Here is a 27,778-nt window from a genome sequence, read left to right on the forward strand (position 1 = left end):
ACTTTTTTATTTAACTGAGATATTTTCCTCTGAAAAGTGTTAAAAAAATTTCTTAGGTAATTCTTTTGAAAATAAACTTTATTATTTAGTTCACGAGCAAGAAAAATTATATGACGTTTTTATACAACGATAACTTTCTCGCGCTGATCCAGGATGAATCAAAATTCACGTCTTGCTTGTCTCGTCCGTCAGATGCATACAACGCCGTCCAATTAGCCGACACATCTGCACGAAGATAATTAATAACCATTCCGAGTACTTGAGCGAGTTAAATCGAGTCCGGCGAAGTTCACGCTGCCGGACTGTACTGACTTCTCGGTATTAGATCGCTCCGATGCAAAGACCCCCGATCGAGAATGTTTGCCTAAAAAGAAATAAACAATAGAATCAAATAAAGGCAATAAAAATTTCATTTAAATATTAAATATTTTTCTACTTTCTTGATCTTTATTTAGCTGGTCTGATTATTCTTTTTAGACAAACATTTTAAATAGCATTATTCATTTAATTATTTTGTATAAATATATGATTTATTGACTAATTTATAAGATTCTCCATTACTTCACATAAAATTATGTGTGACCGGGATACAGAAGCGGGGAGGACGTGCAAAATCGCACGTCTGCATGTCTCATTAGTGTCGGAGTCGCGAAAGAAGGATGCACGAGCAACGCACGAGCTGACATCACGTCTCGCTTCGCAAATTAGTCGCATCCTCCCGTGCGGAATAAAGATCCTTAACTCATTCGACGAGATTGAACCAGTATGAACTCGCAGCTCCGATTCGCATTCGCTGTTCGGCAATTGGCAAACTGGTTTCCCCGGAATTGCCGTTTGCAAACGGATTTTTCGGCAGGATGTTTCGCTCGAATCTCGCCGGATAATTGAGATGCAAGATCCTTGCGTCTTGTCGTATCGAGCGTCTCTATCAAGCGATAACATACACGGAGATCGACGGAATTTCAATGAATTCATCGATGTTCGAGCGATATCACTGGAATATCCGGTCGGTTAATCTATACGAGAGTCACGATTTCCGGTGAGACAGAGAGAAATCGTCAAGAGTAATTTTCGATTCGACACCTCGGAGTTTTCATATCGAGGTTAATGGCTAATTTCTCATCGTTCACAGTGCCGAGAACAAACGTTGTGCGAAGCGCTACATTCTTACGCGTAGCAATCGTCGATCGCCGCGAGCGAGACGACTTGTACGTCATTCCTTCATTGTTAATTACCTATGCGCGACAGGTAGTAGTATGGATAAGGTAGCCCACCGGTAGCACGTCGGAGGCCCGTCCGAGCCGCGGTCCAGCGACGCTTGAATATTTATACGATCATGCGCGATTAACATAGCGAACGTGTCTTGGGAGAGCTTCGATCGCGTAACCGGTCGCGCGTTTGCTTTACGTGACTGCGTTACTGCTAGGTCGAGAATGGACTAAAGGTTGCATTATTATATTATCGTCTTGAAGTCCCAGAGAGACGACGGACGGCGCGAAAGATGTTGAGGTACCGATCCCGATACTAAGAAATTTGAAGGCGAATGTAAATCCGTTACATTAAGAATGTTCCTGTCGTGAAAATCAATCAGGCGATGCTATGCCAAAAATATATTAATCGGCAAAATAAAAAAAGAACTTCTTTTATTTTCGAAAAATATCACATATGACTGGACTATACTCATAGATTATATTCACTGACTGAACGGAATAGAATTGTGCGTTTTAGACTTAATTTACTTAAAATTAGCAGGTTAACATAAATTCTTTTTGTATTACACTCAATCGTGCAACGCAGGCAAATGACACATCGCACTGCTGTTATTTACATCGACGCAATAGAATAACGGCCTTACCTCTTTGAAACGACAGAGAGAGAGAGAGAGAGAGAGAGAGAGAGAGAGAGAGAGAGAGAGAGAGAGAGAGAGAGAGAGAGAGAGAGAGAGAAAGAGAGAGGCAAGATTAAAAGAGGAGAAGAAAGGAGAAGAAAAAGAGGTATCAGGGAGACCGGTCGTCCACTGCCCACGTGCGGATTGAAGGCGATTTATCGGTGGAATAAATTAATAAATTACGAACGCTCCGAGAATCAGCTCCGATCAGTCAATCAAATATCCGGAGACAGTGAACGTGTTTTCGGACGCCCGTTGGCCGGCACGGCATCGATAAGGAATGGATAGTCCTCCGTGGAGTTCAGTCTCTGACCACATGATAAATCGGGGAGCATAGAGAAATGCGAGCTATGCAGTTCAGACAGAATCTCGTCCTGACATTTAATTGAGCCGTTCACCGAGTAAAACCCGTGTGCGCACCGTAGGCTTTCCTGAACTGATTAATAATTCGAATTCGTAGATACGGCCGTGAGTAATGTCACTAATCTTATCTCGCTGAAATATCTGTACCGTTTGGAACGAGCGCGGACGAAAAAGACGCTGAGATCGATGTCTAAAATTGAAGATTATTTGTACAGGACGTTATATCATCGGATACGAGCGCATATCTGAAACATTATTACGAGGATTTACTATGCGTATCATATCGGCGGTGTTATCGGCGGAAGTTATCGTCCTACGGGTTATCGGCTTTCCTTCTTCTCGGAATGCGGTCCACCGCTCGAAGGCGATGAGGCAATGGGCCGCGACATTAGATTTATGGGTACGGACTGATTTTCGTCTGACCTGTGCTCTCGGTCCGAGACGGAGCAGCTAAGTACTCGAGGAGATACGGCAGCCGGAGAACGAATGCAGGCACGATCAAGTGGTCCATTACGCGCTCTCTCTTTCTGTCCATCCATCAATTCGACACAATTCATCCAATGCGACGGTTCGTGTCTCTCTGCGCACTATCGAATTCTGCGCTCTCGATAAAAAGGACGACAGAGAAACGCGACGATATATGTAACATGCAACGCGATTGTAAAACTCTATGACTTTGTCATACTAATATTATAAAATAAGCACGTTAATTTTTAATACTTATTGTAGAAATTTTTAAAATTTAGTGAGTTATTTTAACGAAACCATATGCCTATGGTTAGATTTAAAAAACAATCCTTTAAATCATATATATGCACACTCACACAAATTTATTGTAATCTGTATTTTATAACAAGCATTATTTTATTATAATTTATAATAATATTTTATAATTTTGACGCATTAGTTAGTTTTTTGCGGATTTTTTAACATTAATTTAAAATATAATAAGATAATTTTATATTGTATGAATCATGATGTATGCTGAGGATGACTCAATCTGAGATAGAAATGTTTAATATTTATGATTATTGTTTTTAATTGTATTGTACTATATCACCACACAAGATTTTGCGTCTCAGCTGTCATGACCTGTTTTCATCTTGTTTTAGAAAAACGTATAACCTGTGATTATACATTAATTTATTATTTGTCATCCTTATTTTATTTGATTTTTATTTATTCTCCTGAAACGTTAAGAAAAAGCTTGTGGACTAATAACCTAACAGAATTAATAGAAGGAACGCGCCATTAGGAGACCGGATTTCGCTACTTGCGCGCGTAACAAAGAACTTGCCACGAGAACTCGTCGTGCGGTCAGAAGGCGACGGGAAGAGGAAAGAAAGAAAAAAAAAAAAAATACGGCAGGGTATACAGTCGAAGATGTCACAATAGCGGGCTGCACCGCGTGACAGCCGCGCGCGCCACGCGTCTCTTCCCACCTACACACGCAATTCCTCTCTCGCCGTCCCTCTCTCACTCGTATCCGCCCTCGTCGTCTCGGTCTCCCCCCCCCCCCCCTCCTCCGGCACACACACACGCTCGGTGGGCCCCGATGCGATTCCTCGTTTCTTCCTCTCACCCACTCACTCACAGTAAAAAGCTCAACTCGTGGCTCATATAAGTGCCACGAAAAGCTCAGTCGCCCGCGAGCTGTGCTCGAGTGCACATCTCGGATCTTCTGTGTGAGTGCCACGCGTGTCTCGTCTCGACATGTGACTCCTCCGTGACTCGTCCGTGAGACTACCTGACATCTTCTTCTCTTTCCTCATTTTCTTTTTCCTTTTCTTTCTTCCTCGTGCATTTTTGCTTCTTTTCCTTCCCTCACGACGACGTGCGGTGGTGAGATGAGGTGAACGCGCGCATCTTTTATACAAGGATTCAAGAGAAGGGTGCTTCGCGCATCGAAAAATGTATCGCTTGACGATGCTGCTGATAACAACGATCGCGACGATTCTCGCGCCGGCCGTCGCGAATCCCTTTCTTGATGCAGCGCAAGGTAAATAATTTTTTATCTTCTTCCTGTGAGCGTTTTATAAAGAAATAGATAAAGTGAAATGTACGAATAAAAGTTGAAAGGATGACAAATTTATCCCTATGCTTTTGAATGAACGAATGAGTTAAAATCTGATTCTATGAATCGAATAAATTAAAGTGAGTTAGTAATCCATTATCTTTGCGAAGCTCTAAACTTTTAATTTTAATTTTAATTTTTCTGCAAGATGTGCATTTCAATGTTTATTTTTCTTCACGAAATATACAATTGATTGAGAAATCAGCTGGCACGTATACATACAGAAAGAATCAGATTTTGCTGATGTATTTAAAAATTTGGTCAGATATATCTGAATTATCAAAATAATTCTGTAATATATTTAAGCATGATGATAACAAATTGCACAAATTTTTGGTACTTGTCCTATATAATTATTTTTAGAAATCTAACAAAATTGTTTCTAAATCTGTATCTGGCTAATATTTTAGATATTTCAATAAATATTTTCTATAGAAACTATTTTCTATAGAAACTTTGTAGTAATTTATAATTAATAGCGAATTTCTTACTTTGGGAACACGCTCATCCAAAATAATAAGTGTAAAATTGTAAAAGTATAAAACTTTTGCGTCGAAATCGATTCTGTCATATATTAGCTATATTTATTTTCACAGCGGATTACGAGAGTCGCTATTTTAGCGGAGCAACTTATCATGTCACCAGATGAACCACGATTATTTTTAAGATCGGCTGATGCGATGTCACGCCGCTTGATTCTCTCTCTCTCTCTCTCTCTCTCTCTCTCACGCGCGCTCTCTCTGTCTTTCTCTTTTAATAGCGCTTTTGCGCGGCGCGCAAAAATACGAGATCTTAGGACAGATTCATTGAACCCATTCCTCGCGAGAATGTTCGTCATCGCGCGGCAAGAAGATATCAACGACAACTTCCCGCCACATGTGCGCACGGACTTCCCCCGCCTTTTTTCCCCCGGTCTCTCCTCCGATCCCTTCGTCGCGCTGATTTTTTTCATGCATACGCACCCCGCTGTCCGTATGGCGATTTTTAATGTCTCGCCTCGCTCGCCTCGCTGAAAACTCTTCCCCGGGATAAGGAACGTGCGGGCTCGGGAAAGAGCTTTTTTATCGCGATTTGACTCGAGAAGTGCTTCGAGTTCTCACGGATCGTCGTGCCGCAAAAAGCTCCGCTTCCTTCCGCCGCGCGGTCATCCCGTTAAAATTCCTCCATAGTCGACACTTAAAACAACTTAATCTTTTTTTGTTATAAAATCTTGGATTTCCATCGCGATCATCACGATATGACTTATGCGTTTCTATTTATCTTGAATGCAAATGAACTTGAATATTGATAACTGCGAGAAAAATTGAGACTCGTTTGTAAATTTCCTTCGAAAAAGAAAGAATCTTAAGCCTCGGAACGCTTGAAATTAAAAGCACTGTCGCTTGCCTGTCGTAATTATCATTGAAATAAATATGCGAGCTAGCGCAAGATAACGCGAATGTTAACGACATTATAAGTTTTGTCCTCGATTATCGTAAATCGAATGCAATTGCGAGTCTCCGTTGGGAGTTCGTTTTACCGAGGTGACGTTTCCACAACGCGCGATCTCCCCCGCCCCTCCTCTCTCTCTCTCTCTCTCTCTCTCTCTCTCTCTCTCTCTCCATTTTCACATCCCTCTGGTTCCTTTTAATCTTTTCTGAAATTTACATGGTGCACGTGCGTTCGTGTGAACCAAGTATCACTAACAGTCCCCGGCCTCTTTACTTTCAGTCCAGCATGGAGGCGTATTCGCATATGTGCAATAAGAAAAAAGAGAGAAACACACGCATAAGTGGTGGCATTCGCAGCATAAGTACAGCCACGAGTGCCAAAGGTGATAACACGTCGCGATTCTCTCGCTCGCTCGCTTCTCGTTCGATCGTACTCAACGATACGCGACGCGGAGAACAGCATGATTCGTGGAAGAATCTACGTGGACCAATCTCTACGCAAAAAGAACTATCTTGTTGAAATAAAATTAAAAATTTGATTAGATACAAATCTGAAAATAATTTTGTTGAACTGTCAAAATTGTTATGTAAGACGCTTAAGCATAATGATAATATTGCAAAAATTTTTGATATTTTTGCAACCAATGTCAACTACATAATTAATTGGATGGCCTAACAAAATTATTTTCAGATCTGTATCGGGTTCAATTTTTATATTTCGGCAGAACTGTTCTTTTAAAATAAGAATCGAAAATTTATTGCATAATGCGTTCCAGGCTTCGAAGAGATGTAAATGGAAGATCAAATGTTAACGTTCAATTTGCAGACTGGAACTTTATTTTCACGATCTTTATTTTAATCTTCAGCCTTGAATTTGATTTTAATGGGATTGTAATTTAAGAATTGTAATTTAAGATTCATAGGATTGTGTGATTTAAGAGCTGGGGAGTGCGTGCATGTTATGAAAATATTACGGCATTATTGGGTTGTTCTCATAAATCAGCAGCGATAGATCTTCCATTCATCATTCACAACTCTCCCATCCGCTCGAGAAGCGATACCGAGGGTAAACAGCGCCGTAATAGACGTCACCGATGCGCATACGATTTACATAGAATGCGAATTGCATCCATGTGTCGCAAATGATTAACACGTTACGCGTCGCGTCGGTTTTGACGGGTCGCAGGAATGCAGAAGCAATTTATTTACACGACTGGAAAATGTACGTAATGTAATCCGCTGGCACGCGCGTATTACAAAATTTGCCGCTTGATTTATAGTTACACAGTACGCGCGTGAATGATTATAAAGTTCTCGTTGTGTTACGTAATTATTCCGTCCTAATGATATACGGACACGACACCTTCGGCCCGGCTGTACCAGGAGAAAAAAAATTGAACGTTGAGCGAGACAGCGACTCAATCTGTGTTGTCAATAAAATTTCATGTTTGTCTCTCTCTCTCTCTCTCTCTCTCTCTCTCTCTCTCTCTCTCTCTCTCTCTCTGTTGCTCTCTCCGTTTCTTCCTCTTTGCCGATGAGTGATCGTTACGTTATTATCGCGCGAGTGCAATTTTTGCGCGTGCATTTGCATAAATAATCACACGGATTGACGGGAAAAACAGCCGTCCCACGCGCCGTGACTTTTTAGCGATTCAATCGTGACCGGGAGGAGGGGAGAGGGAGGAGGGGGGAGGGGAGATCGTTAAACGGGCAACACTTGAGATCGTAATGATGTCCATTTGAAATTGATCACCTACGGGGCGGGCGTGGAGATAGCTCGGATCGGTTGTTTTGCAGAGTTCGCGTAAAAGGCGGCGAGATAATTGGCGGCTTGTACATAATCCGCGCCTCTTAATGACAGCGGGGAGTGTTGATTATTATGATCGCCGGGTGTAAATTTGACACCGGTTCTAAGCGTGCGTAAAATCGCCCGCCGCCGCGGCCGCGCTCCGCACCGTCGAGCGTGTAATTTCGCGCGTGTCTCGCCGCAACTGGAAATTGGAGCGGAGGACTTACGCAAGCCTGTAATATGCATAATGTACTAGCGTGCACCCACAGTCGCACTCGCTCGTCGATCGCCGATCGAGATCGATACTCCTAATTAACCGTTAACATCCGCTCATCGCCGCCTCCGATACGCCTTCGTTAACCGTCAATGCATTATTATGCCGTCATACGTTTTCCAAGTAATTCTAATATCATCGGATCCCGGGGGAGTTTTCCGCGCTCTAATGACGTTCAATGAACCATTATACCTTTCAAAAGCTGAGCGAGAACCCTTATTTTAGAAAATACATATTAATTTCGCGAAACCGGATTATTATCAGATATCAGGTATTAATTACATATGCGAATTTTGCACGTGCGCAAAAAATCATTATTGCTCTTGCATAATTTCATTATTGCGAATAAATATAGAGATTTATATGTCTCGTAATCGTATGGTATTGAGAAATCTGGATATTATTTGTATCAATTTCAATGTTTCATTTTAATGTCACTGTATACCTTTGAAGAAGTTTTAAGATTTCATACATCGTCATCCGAACTGAAACGATAATTTTCATGTTGGCTGTGCACATATATCACGCCCAATGACCGACAATTAAATCGACGGTATGCATCGATTCGGACATTCAGAGATTTCGAGGATATGTATTAATGTCATATATGCGATAAGATTTACGTCGCGGTTACAATAATTTGGTCGATCGGCAATTAAGCCTCTTGTTTTGCTTTTCTGTTTTTTTGTTCCTCCGGTTGGTTTCTTTTTCTTTATGAGCGGATTTTTTTTTTACGATTCCGACGATTAGATAATAAAACGCAATCGAATCGGAATACCGCGACATCCCATTTCACTCACATAATAGAAAATAAATGATGACATTAAATATAATAATGATTATTCGCGATGATGTAAATATGAAGATAAAAACGAGAGAAACAGAACGGCACGATCGAAGGCGCGTGAACGTTTTCTTCAAGAGAACTTCAGGTCTTCCTTTTTCATAGCAAACCTTCTGAGAGTCATATTCGCGAACTGAAGAAATTCAAGACTTGTAAATTGGCGTAATTATGCTTACGCAAAGAAGTATAAAATGATATTATGCAGTATTATATGTTATGCAAATGAAGCGCTGATAGAGATGTAGATTGAAACATCACATTTATATTAATTGTGTTAGTAATGAAATATCATCTTTATACCATTAACATGGTATTACATTACTTTTAGCCTTGAAATATATATTACCAACTCTGGCGACACATTAAAAAAAGTTAATCGATCAGAATGCTGATAAAAAATCAGAATGCTGATAAAAGATCACACACGAAGAGAACAATTTTGCTGAAACGTATGAAAACTTCGCTGGATCTACTTTTATTGATCAAATAATTATGTAGGATGACGATCGTACTATAAAAACTTTTGATACTCTGATTTGTAAATTAGAGTATCAATTTGAATGTCTTACACAATTATTTTAATCAAACAAAATTATTTTTAGATCAATATCTGACCAAATTGATATATATATATAAATATATATATATATATATATATATCAATTATATACATATATATATACATATATATATTAGCAAAACTGTTTTTCCCGGATAACAATTAATACATCAATTTCAAAAATCTGATCGCACACGTTACAATGTGAAAGACATAGATTGTAATTAAGAAAATACTGGGATGGACTTTTTGTGGATTCTACAGTGACATTCGATAGTGTTCTCCGGAGGACCGGTTGTCACAAATTTTTTGCCGAACAGAAAAAAAAAGTGGGAGCAGAATCTCGAGGGACTGAGAGAGAACAAACGAAGGAGTTAAAAGAGAGAAGGATTGCCAATCGGCCAAAGCCTCCGAAAGATTCTTCGCCATGAAGATTACTTATATGTACTCTTCCATCGAGAGAAAGAGAGAGAGAGAGAGAGAGAGAGAGAGGGAGCCATTTATGGTGTATACTGCGCGAGAAGAGAGATAAATAAACACATAAAACCCCATGACAGCTTCACGCCGAGTAAAAACATGTCGAGAGACACGTATCTCGATTCCCTTCTCTTTATTTCCCCTGCGTGCCCCGCTCTCGCTGCCCCCTTGTCGATTTCCTCTTTCCCTTTCTCTCTTCTTCGCACCATAAAATGCACCGGCTCGCTCGGGTGCAAGCTTGATGACTATATTAATTATGTATAATACAATTTCTCCGGATACGTGCGCGCTTCGTTCGCCTGCCGGCAGCATCTAATTATGCCCTCGCGAGGATTATCGCGCTTATATTTGAGGATAACGACGCGGCGCGTTCGGCGTAATCGCCGATAATGGCCGATAGGATTGCGAAAGGCAGAGATCACGAAGGCCGGAGAATTGATTACGGCACGATTAATGAGTATCAGTCAGATCGGCAATGAATGGGACGTCTTCTACTCGGAGAATATTTATTTTCAAACTCAATCCTATTTGGTCTCCCCGCAGTACTCATTTATCTTGCGAAGATTGTGTCTTTAATTCTTCGCGCGAATAAATTCCTTTCGCCTCGCCTATTAATTCGCCTATTTTCTTACCCTTACAATCGAAGAAAAATTTTCCTTTTCTATTTGAAGCCCCTATTTATAGAGGAAATGAGCATCCCTCTCTCGATGGCTCGAATGATAAAATTTTCCCGGCGCATCGCGATGCATTACATTTTTGCGCAGTGACTTTTTTCTGACTTTTTCGGATCAGCGTGCACATAAGTCACATCCGCTGGTAAGCTCGTTACCTCGGAACGTGAGAATTGCACGAGGGATTTTTTTTTTTACGAGAGCAGAGCAACGTCGGCGATGTCACAGTCGAAAGGCGTGCAGCTGCGAATGCAGTTACGCGACCGTATGCAAGATTGTGTATACATATAACGGAGCCGGACAGAGAGGAGGAATCACTGTTGTACGACACATTCCCGTCGATCGACGTCACCTCGTTTAAATTCGTTGAGGAAACGCGTTCGCTTCGTTCCGAGAAGGATTCGCGAGGCGAGAGAGAGAGAAATGAGAAATGAGAAATTCGTCGTAAATTACGCGCGTGAAGACATTGCTCATTGTCTTGGGCACGCGCGTGGACCGACATACTGATTATTCGGAGAAGGGGGGAGGGACAGGATGCGACCAGACACGCAGGAAGACATAAACGACACTGATACGTAAATGTCGCATAGGTGCCGCGATGCATTATTCATGTTAATCGGTATTCCGGCTCTAATCAGGCGGGGGAGGAGGAGGGAGGAGGGGGGGGGGGAGATCACAGAACGATTCATGTTTCGGATTTATTACTCTCTAGCATGATTAATGCGCGATTAAAAAATATATTTTATCGACGGAGGATGAATTTCCCGTTAGAGACCGGCTCAGAAGTTGTGCCATGCAAAATCACGTGGCGCGTTGTATAAATTTAGACGCGGCATTCGCGAATTACCGTGGCGCTCAGGCCGGATTTACTGCAGATGAAATCTGTCATTATCGGCGCGGGGCATCGGCGCGAGTGTGCATTAGGCGCATTCGACGTGGTGCGTTTGAAAAGCAAAGAGGAGAAAAACGAGGGACAAAGCCGCGAGAGAAAACGTCGAATTAAATTTACAACACGTCCCCGAGGCACGGCATTATGATCGCGCAACATATAATCCATGGAATGGGCACACGCGAGATGGAACGCGGCGCGATCGTTCTCGGAAGGATTCGCGAGTATTATAGTGTCGCCGGCCGTTTCCTATTTTGTTATGCTAATACCAGAGGAGAACGCGCGAGACGCTCCCTCGCTTCATCAAGCGTATTAATGGCGTTTAAAATGCCACCGGTCCCGTTCCATGGAATCTTGTATTAGTCAAATTAAACGGTCCACTTTAGGCGCTGTTTGTCACTTTCCGACATACCAGCGTCATCGTCGATTTCTCTCGAGTCTAATATTACTACATTATCTCTAATTGTATAATTGCACTTCTACACGGAGAGAACAGCGTTTTGCTGACAAATCTAAAAATTTCATATGTAGATCTGAAAATAATTTTGTTGGATTATCAAAATTATTATGTAGGACGCTTGAACATGATAATAACACTATAAAAAGTTTTCCTTCTAGTAGCCAATTTGAACATACGTAATAATTTTAAAGGTACAACAAAATTATTTTCAAATCTGTTTCTGGTCAATTCTTGGATTTGTCAGTAAAATTGGTTTTTTTTGTGTAACATCTTTTATTTGCTCGAATTTTCTATATTAATTTTTGTAATTTCAATTTTATCTTTTTGACAAATCTGAATGCAGCGTTCGTAGAAAATAAAACATTCTATACACATTAGGAAAAATGTTTTGTTCCGTGAATCAAAATTTTGTTGAAATGAGACAGTAATTTGGTTAAAATTCGATTTTGTAGTTTTGCTCGAAATGTATCGAATAAAACTGTTTAGTTATAAAATATTATTTTTTATAGTATAAAGAAATATTTTTTTGTTATTTACATTTTGTTCTTATTACTATTTATCCTTTGGTACAGTAATCAAAAGACGTTAACAAAATGAATTTTTTTTTTTTTACATAGCAACAGCTTTAATTATCCAATCATTTATAAATTCACATTTACGAAAATAATAGCTTTACTATATACGAAATTTTATTTACGAAGTAGAGAAATGTATTTTACAAAAATAACTAAATTTTTTGTTATGTAAAACAAAACATTTTACTGCTGTGAAAAGAACGCTACTAAACAATTTTGTTAAAGGCACTAATTTTTTTTCCTAATGCATAAATCATCTTTACGAGTTACTCGATTCGAAATACAGTCATCGATCCGATGTTTCTCATCAAAGTCACGAACTTTTCGGCTTCTCGGGTAACGCGGCATTGGGTGGGATAAAGTGAAGGGGGCTCCGCAGTTTAGATCGGTGTAAACGCCGGATGGCCGCGAACGACGCCAGCTATTTTTGTGTCGTCCGCAACAGGAGCCACAAAACGTCGCGTTTAACGGCGTGACGCACTTGTCGCCGCGAAATTTCACGTGGAAAACGTCAAGGCCCTTTGTGGCGAGGATTCGATTAAAGGTGTCTTAAACGATCCGCGCGAGTTTTTACGACGGCAAAGTGGTCGCAAATGCGCTTGCACGTGTAATGAATAAAAAAAAAAAGAAAAAAAAAATGAAAAATCAATAATATAAAATAAACTAAGACTCTCGCGTGCGGTCGAAGTTACGGTGATAAACGAGAGAACGGCGGGTCTCGAATACGTTCTGTAATAGTAATCATGTGAGAGCGGAAAATATGATTCGACTTTCACAAATCATCTCGGCGCTGATATATTTTAGGAACAGACGTGAATAACTCGGTGACAAAACGGATAAGTGCCAGGTGTCGGTGATCGAAACCGATATCTAGCCAAACATTTGTAATTTATTCTGTAATAGGAGAACGTTCCTCGAGCACCCTCCTGTTTGTTCAGGAATGCCAACGATCCCCGGCGCGATTGATATTCCCCCGTTCTCGACAATATAGTCGTAATTATAATTCCTTGAGTGTCGTGAAATTCAAACAACGTGAAATTCAAACTGTCGCGTTCGAAAGAATAATTTTATGAAAGGACGCTTCAAACGACATTTGTAAAAAATTTATAAATGTGTATATGAGAATACATATTTAACTATATTTTTCCTGGAGACTCTGTCAACGTTAAAAAATGCACTCTGCCGTACACGATAGTACGTACGTAACGGATTCGAACGTTTCTTCGAAACGAAACGAGACAGAGTGGGAGCTCACAATTTGCTTTTAATTGGTATCTATTAGCTTCATTGTAACGCAGTGCATACGTGTCGGCGCGGTCGGCGGCCCTTACGATTTCAATCGCCATTCAAAAGGCTCCTTTCACACGAGTCACTTTGATCGGACCCGCATGTTAACCCCCGTAAAGTCGTTAAAGATCTTTCACGTCAAACGTGACACGTTTGGGAGAAGCCGTTGACAGGCATTCACGTCAGAAATATAGAAACAGGAATAAACGCGTGCTCGACGCTGCGGTACATAATTACGTCACAATCGAAGCGTTGTAAGGGCAACAGACTGTCCACCAACGATAAGTACCGGCCCGAAGCTCGAAAATCAGTCTTACTCTCGAAACGAGCTTCGAGTTTGTCGTTAAATACGAGGAAAGGCTCTCGAGCGAAGGGCAGGATATCTTATTCGATTGTTCGATCCGCGCGAGCGACGTTACCGGACAATTCCCCTCGATCGTTTAATAATTGAAAGCGCTGTGAAGAAAGGGGACACACGGAATGTATTTCTCGACTGCATGTCATTGCACAGTCGCTGGATGGAACGGAAACTTCAATATTTAAGATCACCGGCGAGAAACGCCCGCGACGACCGTCCCGAGACTTCTGTCTTATTTTGTTTTTTTATTAAAAATTGCACTAGGCTTGGGAAAGATATTTTTTAAAAGTAACGCGTTATCGTGACCGAATTAAAAAAGTAACTAGTGACCGTTATTAGTTATTAATTTTGAAAAGTAACTCGTTATCGTTATCATTTTTTTTAATACTAAGATGAGGTCAGATTTTAGATAAAAAATTTACTTTTCTAATATTTTTTGTTAAACTATCAATAAAATCAATAAAAACTTTTTATCTTACATTTTGCAGGAAAAAAGAAAGATGAAAAAGGAAGATTTTAAAATGCGAGTAAAAAGATTGTGGTTTTTTTGTTTCAATAAATTCATACATATATATAGACAAATGTATTCTTTCCATTTCTTTTTCATCCTCCAATTTTAATTTTGTATGTTTTGTATTCCAATTAATGTTAATAATTTTAATGTTTATAAATTTTTAAAGACGGATATTTATAAAGTCTGTTTTTATGTTAATGTGGCTCTGTAATTGATTTATGATAAATTAATAAATTCTTAAGATGATCTTAAATATAACTATGACTATGAATATCAGTTCGAGGACTGAATATGATATGAAAATTATATCATAAATATGTTCAAAAATATGTTCAAAATATAAAAAGTATCTATTAGATAAAAGTAACTATTAAATTTGTTATCGTTACTGAAAATATACAACTATTATCGTCACAGTTATTAATAAAAAATTAATAAATAATGGCCTTTGTTATAAAAAAAAGAAAAACTGTAATGATAACGGCGTTACCAGGTTTCTCAACTCTATGTTGTGCAAATATATATTACAATAGTCAACCGTATTATAATGACATTATTGTTTTCGAAAATTTAAAAAAAGAAACAGCAAAAATAATCTCCCGTAATTTTATAAATAAAAGTAAAATAAATCAAATACGCATGCGCATATTCTTCGATTTTTCCTTCCATAAATCAAAATCTCCGATTCTATATGTGAGGTCCTTTCGGGGCCGAAGTTTTGACATTACGTGCCCTCGTGTAGACTCTTGAAAATGCATTCTTTCTCGTCCTCTCTGCTTCTCTTATACTGACGTAACGCAGGACACGCGTCTGTTTCATGTCGACAGAAAAGTAGAGAAAAGATCCTCGTGCGTGTTCATCAGGCTATAACTTCCATCTGTTCTCTCGACGTACAAAGCTAATATCCGTCCTCTGTGTCTGTTGCAGAGATGTCCTGCTGCTCGCTGGCTGCTGGCTCCTGCCGGAGTGTTTGCTCCAAGGTATGCATCTTAAATAAGTACAACATATTGCACTCTTCGCAATCTTCTTCTTTAAGAAATTTTAAAAACATCTCTTAAAAATCATATTCCAAGAATAAAGGCAATTAAATTAGACACCTGCGTCAGAGCGATGCTCTGTTATATGCAGATATTCACAATTAATATAAGATAAATTTCAAAGCTATATTACAAATGTATAGTTTAAAATATATAATTAAATTAAATTGAAATGTAGGAAACACACTTAGTATCTCATATTGAAACGAGTTAGGAACAAAGTGTCTGTAATTGTTATTGTTAGAAAATATGTTATAAAATTTGAAATTGCTCGTAAATTCAAAATTAATATTTAAGATTGTACAAAGATACGCCTTTGTCGACCACGATAAGAAATTAGCCATGGTCACGCCGCGGAATACAATCTATTAATTATGTGCGAGGGAAGGAGCCCCGTGGGAATTTCAAAAAGACAATCTCGAGGGCATAATCGTCCGAATGCGATATCGCGCGGTTGATAAATATCCGTGGGTCGACCCCGGGACGATAAAGGACACGAAATATGTCGTGTCCGTGGATATATTAGGATCCGGGAAATAAAAACGGAATGGCGAGAGAAGAGAAAGAGAAAAGAAGAAAGAGTGGAAATGGATAGGTGGAAAAAAAGATGAGAAGGATACCTCGTTGCTTCCTTCGATGAGGGTTTCTCGACGTGGGGTGCGTCCTGACTGTGGCTTCTTTAGAGGTGACTGCGGGAGCCTCCTCTTCGAAGATAATATCGGAGACACCGGAGGCCCGCTGTGAGATTTACGCGGGACCCCTCCGGGCGCCCTACGGACTCATTCATACGCAAATATTACGAATTGACGCGTTGAACACGGTGGACGTACCGCGCGTTATCAATGATATCGTGTCTCCACACAGTTTATTCGGCAAAAGGAAGGAGGAAATGTACCTGGAGCATCTCTTTGTTGATTACAGAATGATGCACGAGGATCTTGTCCATAAAGAATATCTTATCGCCAAGTACTGCGAAGGTTGCGATATGAATTTATTCGCAGTATCAATGATATCAATGATATATTTGAAAATATGCTTTAAATGAAAAATAAAGTCGTCTGTAAAAATTATACAGAAAAGTCCAGTAAAATTTTTTTATAAAAATTTTTCAACACGATTTCTTGAAATTTTTGAATTTTTGTCTTCGTGTTGCGACGTTATTGCTCAATTCAAATGTGAAATACGACAGAATACGACAGATATAAGATGCAGAAAAACTTTGAGAAAGCCTCAAATGTCTCTTCGGATCATCTTGCTTGACTACTGACTACTTGAGCTTCCTTCTTGGCCATTTAGTAATAAAATAACCGGAAATTGTGACGAAAGCTTCGAATGATGAGTTATTCTTGAGGTGGACAGGCTTCTTCATTAAAAACACATGGAGTTTTATTTTCTAATGCAAATCAACGATATTTTCATTTCGCTTCTTCATGAAATTGATTCTTTTTTTTTATCAAATTAGCTCTTTTTAAATTATATGATGTATTTTCTTCTATTATTTTTCTATTATTATTCTAAAATTAATAAATTCTCGTCATGCTTGAAAAACATGTAATTTAAAAGCATATCGATATTATTTATAAATCTCTACAAAAACTGAATGCATATAGTTTATGTTGAAAATAATTACAGATGATTATTGATTTAATTACTTGACCACAGTCGTTTGTGGCATTGTTCGAGAGTTCGGCAAATGAGCGCGTGCGGCAAATTACGAAAGCCCGTGGTTTTATTTCGGTATCTTTTGATCTCGGTTTTCGCCCGGAGGCCATCGAATCCTGATTTATCTGGTCTGAAACATATGAACTTTGAAGGAACATTCGTTCCAGATTTTTGCAAACGATTTAACATTTCCCGCGTCAGAGGGTTTCATTGATATAGCAAACAGAGAAATTATGAAATTATTTTTTATCTCGCGTCATTCGTAGTTCATCATTATTTGAGAAATGTGTTTACTAGGCATTTGTATTGTACACAGAAAATAAAAATTTGTCGTCGCCAACATATTTCTTGGTTAAAACCGCCGGTGGAAAAAATTCGCCAGTGGAAAATGCATTCCCTTTCCACATGGCGACATGACCCGGCTGCGCATACCTCCCAGAATATACCGCGACGGAAATACGTACATCGTTTTCTCAGCTCCGCATCACTTTTGCCTCTAACATTTATAATAGTCTAACTTGACAAAAGTGTTCTGCAGGATTGGATTGCTCAATTATAAAATAAAAGCGTTCTTCGTGTAGCGAAGAAGTTAAAAATAATATCGTCAGAAAAATCTTTTCTCCATATAATCGAATGTTTAACATAGCTCATTTTTCACCGTATTATTATTTTAATAAAAATAAAAATATGATTTGTGCGTCGTTCTCGTCAAAACGTCTTTAAATTAATTTAAAAAATTGCTACTAAAAAATATACAAACGGATGATCGATGATTTATGTTCAGCTGGTTGGGTGCGACCTTTGACTGGGCCTATCGCCAGGGCCCGTCGGACCTACCGCGTGTTGATGGATGGTCGTAACTCCTAATCGTGATGGACATACCGAGTGGATCTGGCGTGTCCTCGCGGAGGACGCCGATTGAATCCGGGATGAGGACGAAACGCGCGAGTGATATCTGGCTATGATTATCATTCAGTGACGGGCAACAGGAAATCGCGGGGTCCGCGCGTTGCATTCGTGTCCTTGATTTTTAATGGCAGCTAATGCGCCACGCCGCATTTCGAATTTGGGGAGTTCTCGAATGTTCGACTTGAGTCAGCCGAGGTGTACGTTGAAGGAGTTGACGAAATATAACTCGTCAAAATAATTTACATTTGTGCGATGAGTCTCTTTCTCTCTCTCTCTCCTTTTTTAGCTACTTTATTATTCATATTTTCTCTCCGAAATAACTTTAAATCTCCGAGATGTAACGTTCGAAAATAATTTTTATTCGTATTCATTTATCTTTTTTTTTATGATTTTGTCAAAATTTTTGTATTCATTCTTTGATTTTATAATTTTACAGATATCCTTGGTAGTCTTGGGTGCCGAGATCGAAGCGAGGGAAAATGCTACTCAACGTCTACTGGAGTTTTGTTCCGTGGAATTGGTGAGTTGCCACACGATTTATTTCTAAAGCTCGAATCCCGCGTAATCGACACTCGCCCGTTTCTTTCATTCAGCTCAATTCTAGATCGGAAGTATCCTCGACAATGGGCACCTTAAACGATTTAGGATGTCTGTAACGCGATCCACGTTTTTTTATTTCGCGGTGACGATTTTATGAAAGATGATCTCGGGACTCGCGGTCACACGATCGATCGATTGCGCCATTTTGCTTCCTTCATTTCTTCCTTTTTCTCTCCTTTTTTTTGCATCTGTCTTTTCTCACGAATCTTTCGAATCTTTTTTTTTTCAGGTAAATTTTTGGTCATGTGTGAACACGACGTTAAATGGTAAGCGTCTTCATAGCAGTATACAGGTGTACAATAATGTTGATTCAAAATTCCGATTTATTTAAATGTTAACAGATCTTAAACGGAATGAAAATTGGATGGGTCGGGGATGTTGCCGTCTCGCTCAGAATCCAACATGTCGCACAACTTGTGCCCTATCTGGTTCCAAAAATGATCTGAGCGAGTCCTGCCGACCAAGTGACGAACCTGAGTTTTTCTTCTGTCTGGAAAAGCGTGAGGAGGTCGAACGATGCTGCGACAATGTTTCCAATGATACATGCAGAACTATCTGCAAGGACATCTTTTATAAGCCCAGCAACTTGAAGTCTACTCAGTCTAATTTGAAGCTATACAGCAGCAAAGGTTGCTTTCATCAGATTCCCAACTGCCTGAAGAACGTAGCCGAAGTGAAACACGCCGAGGATCCGAAACAACGTTAGTCAATACTTAATAAAAAAATTATGATTCAATCCACATAGAATCACAGTACATTAATAATTGTCAAATTTGAACTGCACCTTATTGTTATCTTATATAACAACGTAATTTTTTAAAAGAATAACATTATGAATATCATATTTATTTAATCATTATAAAAATAATATTCCTTAATAAACTTTATCTAGCTATATATTTTAATCGTTTATTCGCTGATTTATTCGATATCGATTAATTATTAATTATTCGAAGTATTTAGCCACTAGAATTTAGCTAATTCTGTATTTGTAGATTTGCATTGTTGCGAGGAAGCCACGACTCCTGTATGCCGGGATGCGTGTCGTAAAACTCTTCACTCTGCGACAACCGACCAGGAAATCATGGACGGCCTGGCGGAGAACTGTAGCCCCGTGTTACCTCAATCGCCGATGTGGAGTTGCCTATTGAAATCGGGCTCGAGCAAGCCGGCGCGTTTACCTTTGGATGCTGGTAAATTGGCGTGCTGTACAAAAGCGACGAGGCCGTTCTGTCAGAATTTGTGCTGGCGAGCCTTTCAAGCAGACTGGGAAATCGCCTGGCTACAATTAGATGCACTGTGCCTCTCGTCCAATTCAGAGGGTGAATTAAGAAGATGTCTCGAAGACGCGGATGACTCCTGTGAGATGGGCTGTTCTGGATTATCTTATTGTGCGCGGTTTAATGATAGACCTACGACTTTGTTCAGGTACGAATCGTGAGTGTAATTAAAACCTGATGAATAATCTGAAATCTAAATTTTTTTTTTAACATTTTTGAATTCGAACATGCAAATAAGCTTCAAATGATATTGATAAAATTTAGCATTTTTTAACACTCATCATAATCGAATATTAATTTCTTCACAAAAATAAAATACCAGCATCTTAAATTTATATATAAATTCAAAAATAAAAAAATTATTAGGCGCCAAAGATCTTGTCTTATGAATCTTGCCGCTAATCTATTTTGAATTTATATACGGAAAGAACACTTTTGCTGGCAAATCTAAAAATTTGGCTAGATACAGATCTGAAAATAATTTTGTTGGGCCTTCCAAATTATTATATTCGATATTCAAATTGATTGTTGGAAGATCAAACATTTTTGCAGTATTAATCATCATATTTAAGTGTTCTACAAAATAATTTTGGATGGGCCCACAAAATTATTTTCAGATCTGTATCAAATGTGGTCAAATTTTTAGATTTGCCAGCAAAAAAGTGTTCTTTCCGTGTATGTTTGATATGTATTAATTGTTTTATTCTTCCTTTCCTTTTAGAACGTGCACGACGGCGGCTGACAACGCGGCCAAGTGGGAAGCTGACCATTGGTCCAGAGGAAGCATTATTCGCGGATTAGGTGTACCTGTGCGTGCTGCCGCTTCTTGTCCAGCGGAGACTTTGCGTGCGGCGGCCTGTCTTTTGCAGTTGCGGCCTTGCGAAACCAGAGTTCACGAGACGCGGCTTTGCCGCGAAGATTGTTTGGAACTGATGGCGAGCTGCGTGGACTGGAGCGCGATCACCGGACCTCATACAGCGGCTACCTTGTGCGCCAAATTATCGCCAGGCAAGCCGGACGCGCCATGTGTCTCGTTACGACCGTTCCTGGATGATCCGCAAGACGACGAGGCTGTGATCCATCCTGATGAGGACATCACGACGCCCTGCAAGCCGAATCCTTGTCCGCAAGGCCAGCTCTGTATGCTTCAACCGAACGGCGCCAAGATCTATCGTTGTGTGCCAGCTTGCTCCCTCGGCGAAATGTCGAAGCAATTGATTCCAGTCGGATCTTGGATCCAGATTCCGCGATTTGATCAGCAGGGTTGTCTGAAGATATGCCAATGCACGACGCACGGCCTGGAGAAATGCCGTACGCTCAACTGCTTCGATTTCAAATCTTGCTGGGTGCACGATCGGTTTATCCAGCATAAAGCCAACTTCTACCTCGAGTGCAATCCCTGCCATTGCTTCGAGGGCGAGTTTACGTGCTCTAAGAGAAGCTGCGGCGAACCGCGCGCATCTTTGCCCTGTGATTGTCCAGCACATTACGTTCCAGTCTGCGGCAGACTGGGCTTCACCTTCGCATCGGCTTGCCTGGCAAAATGCGCCGAGCTGTCAGCCACCGAGGTAGATTTTGGCAGTTGCTCCAGCAGAAATCCTTGTATACCCAATCCCTGTGACAGTTCGGAAAGATGCGTCCGCAGACCTAGGATCTGCCTGTCGGGTTTACACAAACCATGCCAGCAGTACGAGTGCGTGGCAATAGATTGCAATCCACGCGATGAGTCCAGCGGACCCGTTTGCGATCGAGAGAATCGCCAATATCCCTCCGTGTGTGCGATGATTCGAGCTGAAGCTACCATGAATTACAGAGGGCCTTGTTTGAAAGGATGCAGCCTTCGGGGCCCAGTGTGCGGTATCAACGGCGAGGTCTACACTAACGAATGTGCGGCTTGGGCCGAGGGAGTCAGCGTGGATTATTCAGGTCCTTGCGTTGCCGTCGGTCTCATAGGAGACCAGGCGAAACCTCGTTGCGGTGACGCCGTGCAATGTCCTGCTTTGGTGGAGCCGTATTGTATCGGGGTTACCCCACCCGGTGCTTGTTGTCCTGTTTGTGGAGGAGCAGCGAAATTGTTCTATTCGAAAAAACAGGTACTTCAACTGTAATAGTGAATGTATTAAAACGAGATACTCCTCAGACTTTCCGATTATCTTTTAAACGTTTGCGTTATCACAAAATAGATATATTTTTGTTAACCATTATTACAACATTGCAATATTTATAGAAATTTTTGATGCACTGAATTAATTTGCTTTTTCCTTATTTTATAGCTGGAAAGGATTTATTACACGATGAACGAAGAAGCTGATAAAGATTCAGTCACCCTGGAAGCTCTTCTAATCGCTCTGGGTCGTCAGCTGCAAGTAGCGCAATGTGTTGTTCGTGGTATGATGACGCCCGATCGCGACATCTTCATCATCGTACAACCTACGACCAAGAAGGTATCAGCATTGCAACTGCGAGCTTGCGTAACAGAAACGGAGAAACTCGTCACCAGGATTTCAGAGAGGAGTCCTCGAATCGCGGCAGAAGTACCTCTCGGTTCATTGACCAGAGCTGAAATAGCTCACGGTTACGTTTCTAGTGCCATGAACATTCGGGCTTGGCTCGCGATGATTGTTATTACCATCTTTTCGCTAAATGTTTTATCTTGAATTACGATCATGCCAAAAGGAAAATGAGATACATCGCTTATCCTGTCCGAAATATTTAATGATGCATTTCAATCGCGTGAACTGAATCCGAGCTTTAGGAATAGTTGCAGCTATGAGCGATTAATCTTATTTTCTACTGCGTCCTTAGTGCTGAAAGCATTTATTTACCTAATCGCGATGTCATTCGCGGCGACGAATGTCTACAGCGTGTCTCGTGTCTGTGATTCTTCTAGTGCCTTCTAATAGCGTACAGCAGAATGTATTTTTAGTTATCAATTAATACTACCAAAGAGGAAAAAATATATATCGAGAGTGGATGTACAAAAAAATATAGGATTTTCTGCGCGCGTAATTCATAATTTCGTTGCGGACAATCGAAAACTGCTCATTATAAGTTGTAAATAAAAAGACTCCGTAAACTTAAGTTATATATTAGTCCGCGTACTGATCGACATTAGCATTATCGTGTGTTCACATATGTGATTTTTATGCAAAGACTCAAGTAAATTTTATTCTTTCGAATTATGTTATTAATTTTTTATCGATAAAGAAAAACAGGATTTTGTTAATAATATAACTTCCATAAATGATTTTTCTGGCATATGCTGAGTGCTCAGTCAAATTTTCATTTTGTATCATGTATAGATAAATTAAGATAATAGATATCGTTAAGAGGACAATGTGGATGATCGCATTTTATTTATAAATCTGCAAAAAAAAACTTGGATTGCAGTGGTTCGTGCCAATGATATAAATAATGTTCTCAAAGTCGTTAAGTATATCTTGTTATTGTATCGTTTGTTAAAAACAAACACATTTGCATGTATATAATAAATTTTTAAACTTTTATCATCCGTGTATGCGTGTAATATGATATCTTTAAAAGATATCTTGACAAAATGATCCCAAAACTTTATAAAACTTTGTATCGACCTCGCGATGCGGTGTGAGCGCCAGACGCCTGCAATTTGATGAGTTCTTCCTTGATAAGCCGAGATACTTCCGCCTTGGCCTTGCTGACTGCCAATTCGCTCGTCGATTCTATTGCCAAATATAATTTTCTCTCGCCTTCTGGTGGTGTTTTTCCAGGCGCGATGTACGTTCCTCTTACTGTTAAACCCGCCTCGGAATATTCTGAGATTTGAGCAAGAGCCTCTTTGCTCGTAACTCGCCATCTCGCTTGTTGTGGGAAATCATTGATTTCGAGTTCCTCCTCGTATTTGCGGAATGTTTGCTCGCCCGTTTCCACATCACTTTCCACGAGATCTTCTTCGCGTGGCTGATAATTCAATTTCGTGTTTAGCTTTGCAGCCAGTTGTTCAGCAACTGTCTTTGCCTACGTAAAAAAGTAAAAGAAAATTTATTTACGATAAAATTATTCCAGTAATATTCGAATAAAAATTAAGTTCTTACCGTAATAAGATTCGTAGGACCTGCGCCTTTAAGTATGGCTTCCGCCGCTTGTTGAGTGGCACCTTTTGCCTCGGCACCAAGATTCTTCGCGATATTTATCTTTGACGCCAATCTTCTGGCCAATTCGAGCTTATCGGTGGCACTGGGTACTGGTTGACCAGGTACTGTGATGTTGGTCGCAGTTGGTTTAGCTATTTCACGAACGGTTCGCTTAGGTGCCAACATGCTTTCGATCTGTTGATCGATATCATTTTCTATGTCCTCGTCATCAGAATCTTGTAGTCCTAGAGCTGCTTTCTGGAATTTCTTTTTCTCATTCGCCAAAGCAGCCTCAGATTCATCAAACTTAAATCCTTTGCCACTGAAACCACCTCCAGTGTGAACCTTTTTTCCATCAGCAGCTTGACGAGCTTTGTAACCTTCCCATAATTGGCGCAAAGGTTCTGGAACGGGTACACCCGCTAATTCGTGCGCACGTAGAATATCGCCGGCATAACGTTCTTGTTCTGACGTAATAAAAGTATACGCATATCTAAAGAAAAACATATTGTAATAAATTTAATATAAGAAGCATTTTGTTTTAAATTTAAAGATTTATTTTACCCTTTATTTCCGGCCCGACCAGTTCTACCACATCTGTGCACATAATCTTCATAGTGATTGGGACAATCATAATTGACGACTAATACCAAGTGCTTAACATCCAAACCTCGAGCAGCAACAGACGTGGCCACGAGTAATTTTGTTCGTCCCGCTTTGAAATCTAATATGGTGGAATCTCGATCGCATTGGTCTATACCACCGTGAAGAGACATACAGGAATAAGAAGCTTTCATAAGATCTTTTAGCAATGTATCCGCATTCTCTTGCTTGTCTACGAATATAATAGCGGAACCTTTGTCTTGATAATGTCCAAGAATTTCAAGCAATTTGTAGAACTTCTGATCTTCCTCGAGTACAACTACATGCTGCTCCACGTCTTTGCAAACGACAGAGCGTCCACCGACCTGTACCTCCACCGGTCTTGTCAATATCCGCCTGGCTAACGCCTCCATTTGTCGCGGGAATGTCGCGCTAAATAATACCGTCTGCCTATCCGGTCTCACGTTCTCCATAATGCGCATCACTTGTGGTTCAAAACCCATGTCGAACATTCTGTCGGCCTCGTCGAGCACTACATATGTCACGCGACGTAAATTAGTTACTCGTCCGCTATTAGCGGCGAGCATGTCAATCATCCTTCCCGGTGTACATACAATGATTTCAGCTCCTCTCTTAAGCTCTGCAATTTGCTCCGAAATGCCAGTTCCGCCGTAAACACATACATGCGAAAGACCTAGAGATTTTGTAAATTTCTTTGAATCTCTTCCAATCTGCATGCACAGTTCTCTAGTTGGTGTCATAATTAACGCGATTGGTCCATCACCATCGGCCAGCGGTGGTTGATCGAGTATATGACGAAACATAGGAAGAAGGAAAGCTAAAGTCTTTCCGCTACCAGTTTTTGCTATACCTATGAGATCGCGACCAGACATGATCGCCGGAATCGCCTGGCATTGAATAGGTGTCGGTTTCTCGTAACCAAGTTTTTTTAATACTTCTAATTCCTTCTTGGTGACGCCACATTGCGCCCAAGATTTAATAGGTTTTGGGCAACCTTTACCCTTAACGCGAATACCTTCCAATTCTTCTTTATATACCTCTACTTCTTCCGGTGTCATTCTCGCTAAGTGCATAATAACATACATTAATAACATACTACACATTTATATAGCGTTATATATTTATTAATGTAACAAAAAAAAAAGAAAAAAATATAAGAATGTACAACCATACCAATCTCAGGCACTTCGACATAAAAAGATTTTCGAAATGGTTGATAATCTGTTGTAGCATGATCAACTTTAGCTAATTCTCGTTTCTGTTTATTTGCAATACCGGCCGCGGTTTCGTGAAGATTTTCGCCTTCTTCTTCACTGGAATATTCTAATCCATCCTGATTTTGTTCAATCAATTCTCCTTTTTGCTTCTGTATTTTTTTCTTAGCCACACCAGTCACAATAACCACACCACCACTCTGCGATGTAGAATTAGTGCCATTATTGGCATTTTTTGGAGCTTTACTATCAAATTTATTTACTTTTCTCACTTCTTCTTGAACCTGTCAAATCAATTAGATATAACATAAGTAAGATTGAGTTAAGTATATAAATACAACAATTAATTACCTACCTCTGCCATAAAAGCATCGAGTGGATCAATCTCCTCTTCTTCATCTTTTATCTCCTCTTTCACTTCCTCAACTTCTTCCTTTACACCTTCTTCTTTTGCTTCCTTGGTGTTATTCTGTACCACAGGAGTCTCTTCATCACTATCATCCTCAAGGGACCACTTTTTCATGGGTAGCTGAAGATTTGCCAAAATAGATGTCTTACCGTCTTTTTTGGTTGCTTCCAGCTCTTTCTTCTTCCTTTCTGCTCGCCATCTTTCTATCCTCTCCCTTCTCTTTTGCATTTCCAATTCCAGTCTTTTTTGTTCCTCCTCCTATAATATCAATTAATTGTCATATATGCATATATAAACCTCACTTGTTGTTCTTCGTGCAATCTTTGAAAGACTTACTTTATCCAATTTTGTATGATCAAAAGGCAATTCTTCATTATCTCCTTTCTCTTTATCCTTTCTATCACGCGAGCGAGACCTGTTGGATCGTTCTTTGCCAGAGCGCGAAGATTTTGAGCCTGTAAGACGCTTTTCTTTACTGTCTCCACTAGTATACCGAGAACAATCAATGTCAATAAATTATTTTATTGTTACAATCATTGTCGAAAACATCTTCGATAAATTTGTGATCAGAGAGAAAAGTAAAAGCTATAAACAATCTTGTTTGGGACTAAGATACTAATATGTTTCTTTTTCTTCTTATATATTTTTTTTTCTTCTTTTTTTGACAGTATACCGTTTTCTTTCGCGATCCCTATCCCTCTCGGAACGCTCTCTTCGGTCACTCCTCTCTCTATCTCTGTCTCGCGAACGACTCCTCCGTTCTCTATGTCGTCCCTTGTCTCTATCTCTCTCTCGGTCCCTGCTTCTGGAACGCCGACGTTTCTTCTCAGGTTCGGCCGATCTCGACCTGGACCTTGATCTCGATCTTCGCCGGTGATGCCTGTCCCTATGTGAAAGTTCATTTGACAATTACAGCCAAGATAACGAATTTAAATATCAAACGCTATATTATAACCTCAATCAAGAATACTCACTTGTCACTACTTCGCACCATGTTCAATTATGGATATATTACTAATATACACAATATTACTTTATACACTAATTAATTAAATACTCAAAATGCTAATAAAGTTTTATTATTATATACACACACACATTTATTCTCGTAATTAATTATTAATAATTAGAATTTGTCGTCGAAATGTATTGGAACTCAATATATTGGAGCCGCTTCCGTTTATTTTCACCAAGGAAAATCCTAACAGCGATCGTAGTCACGTTTTAGATGGCACCTGTTTACCAGTGCTGCACTGTATTATTACAGTGTAACTAGTATGGACGTCGTGTCGGTATCTTTGATCACTGTAGATCCGTTTTTTATAACTGACCTAGAGTACAGTCTTGGTGTTACCAGAGAGAAACCTGAGAGTGGTCGCGGTTTAGCTGTACCCTTATTCGCGTAAGTAATGTGCACGTTTTTGTGGTTCTCTTCCATGCTAGACGCAAGAGTGATAAAGATGGACAGTCGTGTCCATATTG

At 39.9% G+C, this 27,778-nt stretch overlaps 2 protein-coding genes across 2 annotated transcripts; one reads left to right on the forward strand and one right to left on the reverse strand.

The window, feature by feature from the left end:
- The first annotated feature begins 3,869 nt into the window (after positions 1–3,869).
- On the forward strand, positions 3,870–23,446 carry Reck (reversion-inducing-cysteine-rich protein with kazal motifs). Its single transcript, XM_011636442.3, has 8 exons — positions 3,870–4,250; positions 15,380–15,432; positions 18,497–18,580; positions 18,890–18,926; positions 19,002–19,361; positions 19,656–20,088; positions 20,662–22,033; positions 22,214–23,446. Exons 1-8 carry the CDS (start codon positions 4,163–4,165, stop codon positions 22,595–22,597), a joined length of 2,811 nt encoding a protein of 936 aa, XP_011634744.2. The 5' UTR covers positions 3,870–4,162; the 3' UTR covers positions 22,598–23,446.
- On the reverse strand, positions 23,367–27,522 carry Prp5 (pre-mRNA processing factor 5). Its single transcript, XM_011636441.3, has 8 exons — positions 27,271–27,522; positions 26,970–27,182; positions 26,633–26,780; positions 26,243–26,554; positions 25,847–26,171; positions 24,614–25,736; positions 24,011–24,542; positions 23,367–23,933 (listed from the first exon to the last, which is right to left on the reverse strand). The coding sequence occupies exons 1-8, from the start codon at positions 27,288–27,290 to the stop codon at positions 23,511–23,513; spliced, it is 3,096 nt and encodes a 1,031-aa protein (XP_011634743.1). The 5' UTR covers positions 27,291–27,522; the 3' UTR covers positions 23,367–23,510.
- Positions 27,523–27,778: the final 256 nt, after the last annotated feature.

This window comes from Pogonomyrmex barbatus, unplaced genomic scaffold (assembly GCF_055798465.1).
Source record: "Pogonomyrmex barbatus isolate J1 unplaced genomic scaffold, ASM5579846v1 scaffold12, whole genome shotgun sequence".
Lineage (NCBI taxonomy): Eukaryota > Metazoa > Arthropoda > Insecta > Hymenoptera > Formicidae > Pogonomyrmex > Pogonomyrmex barbatus.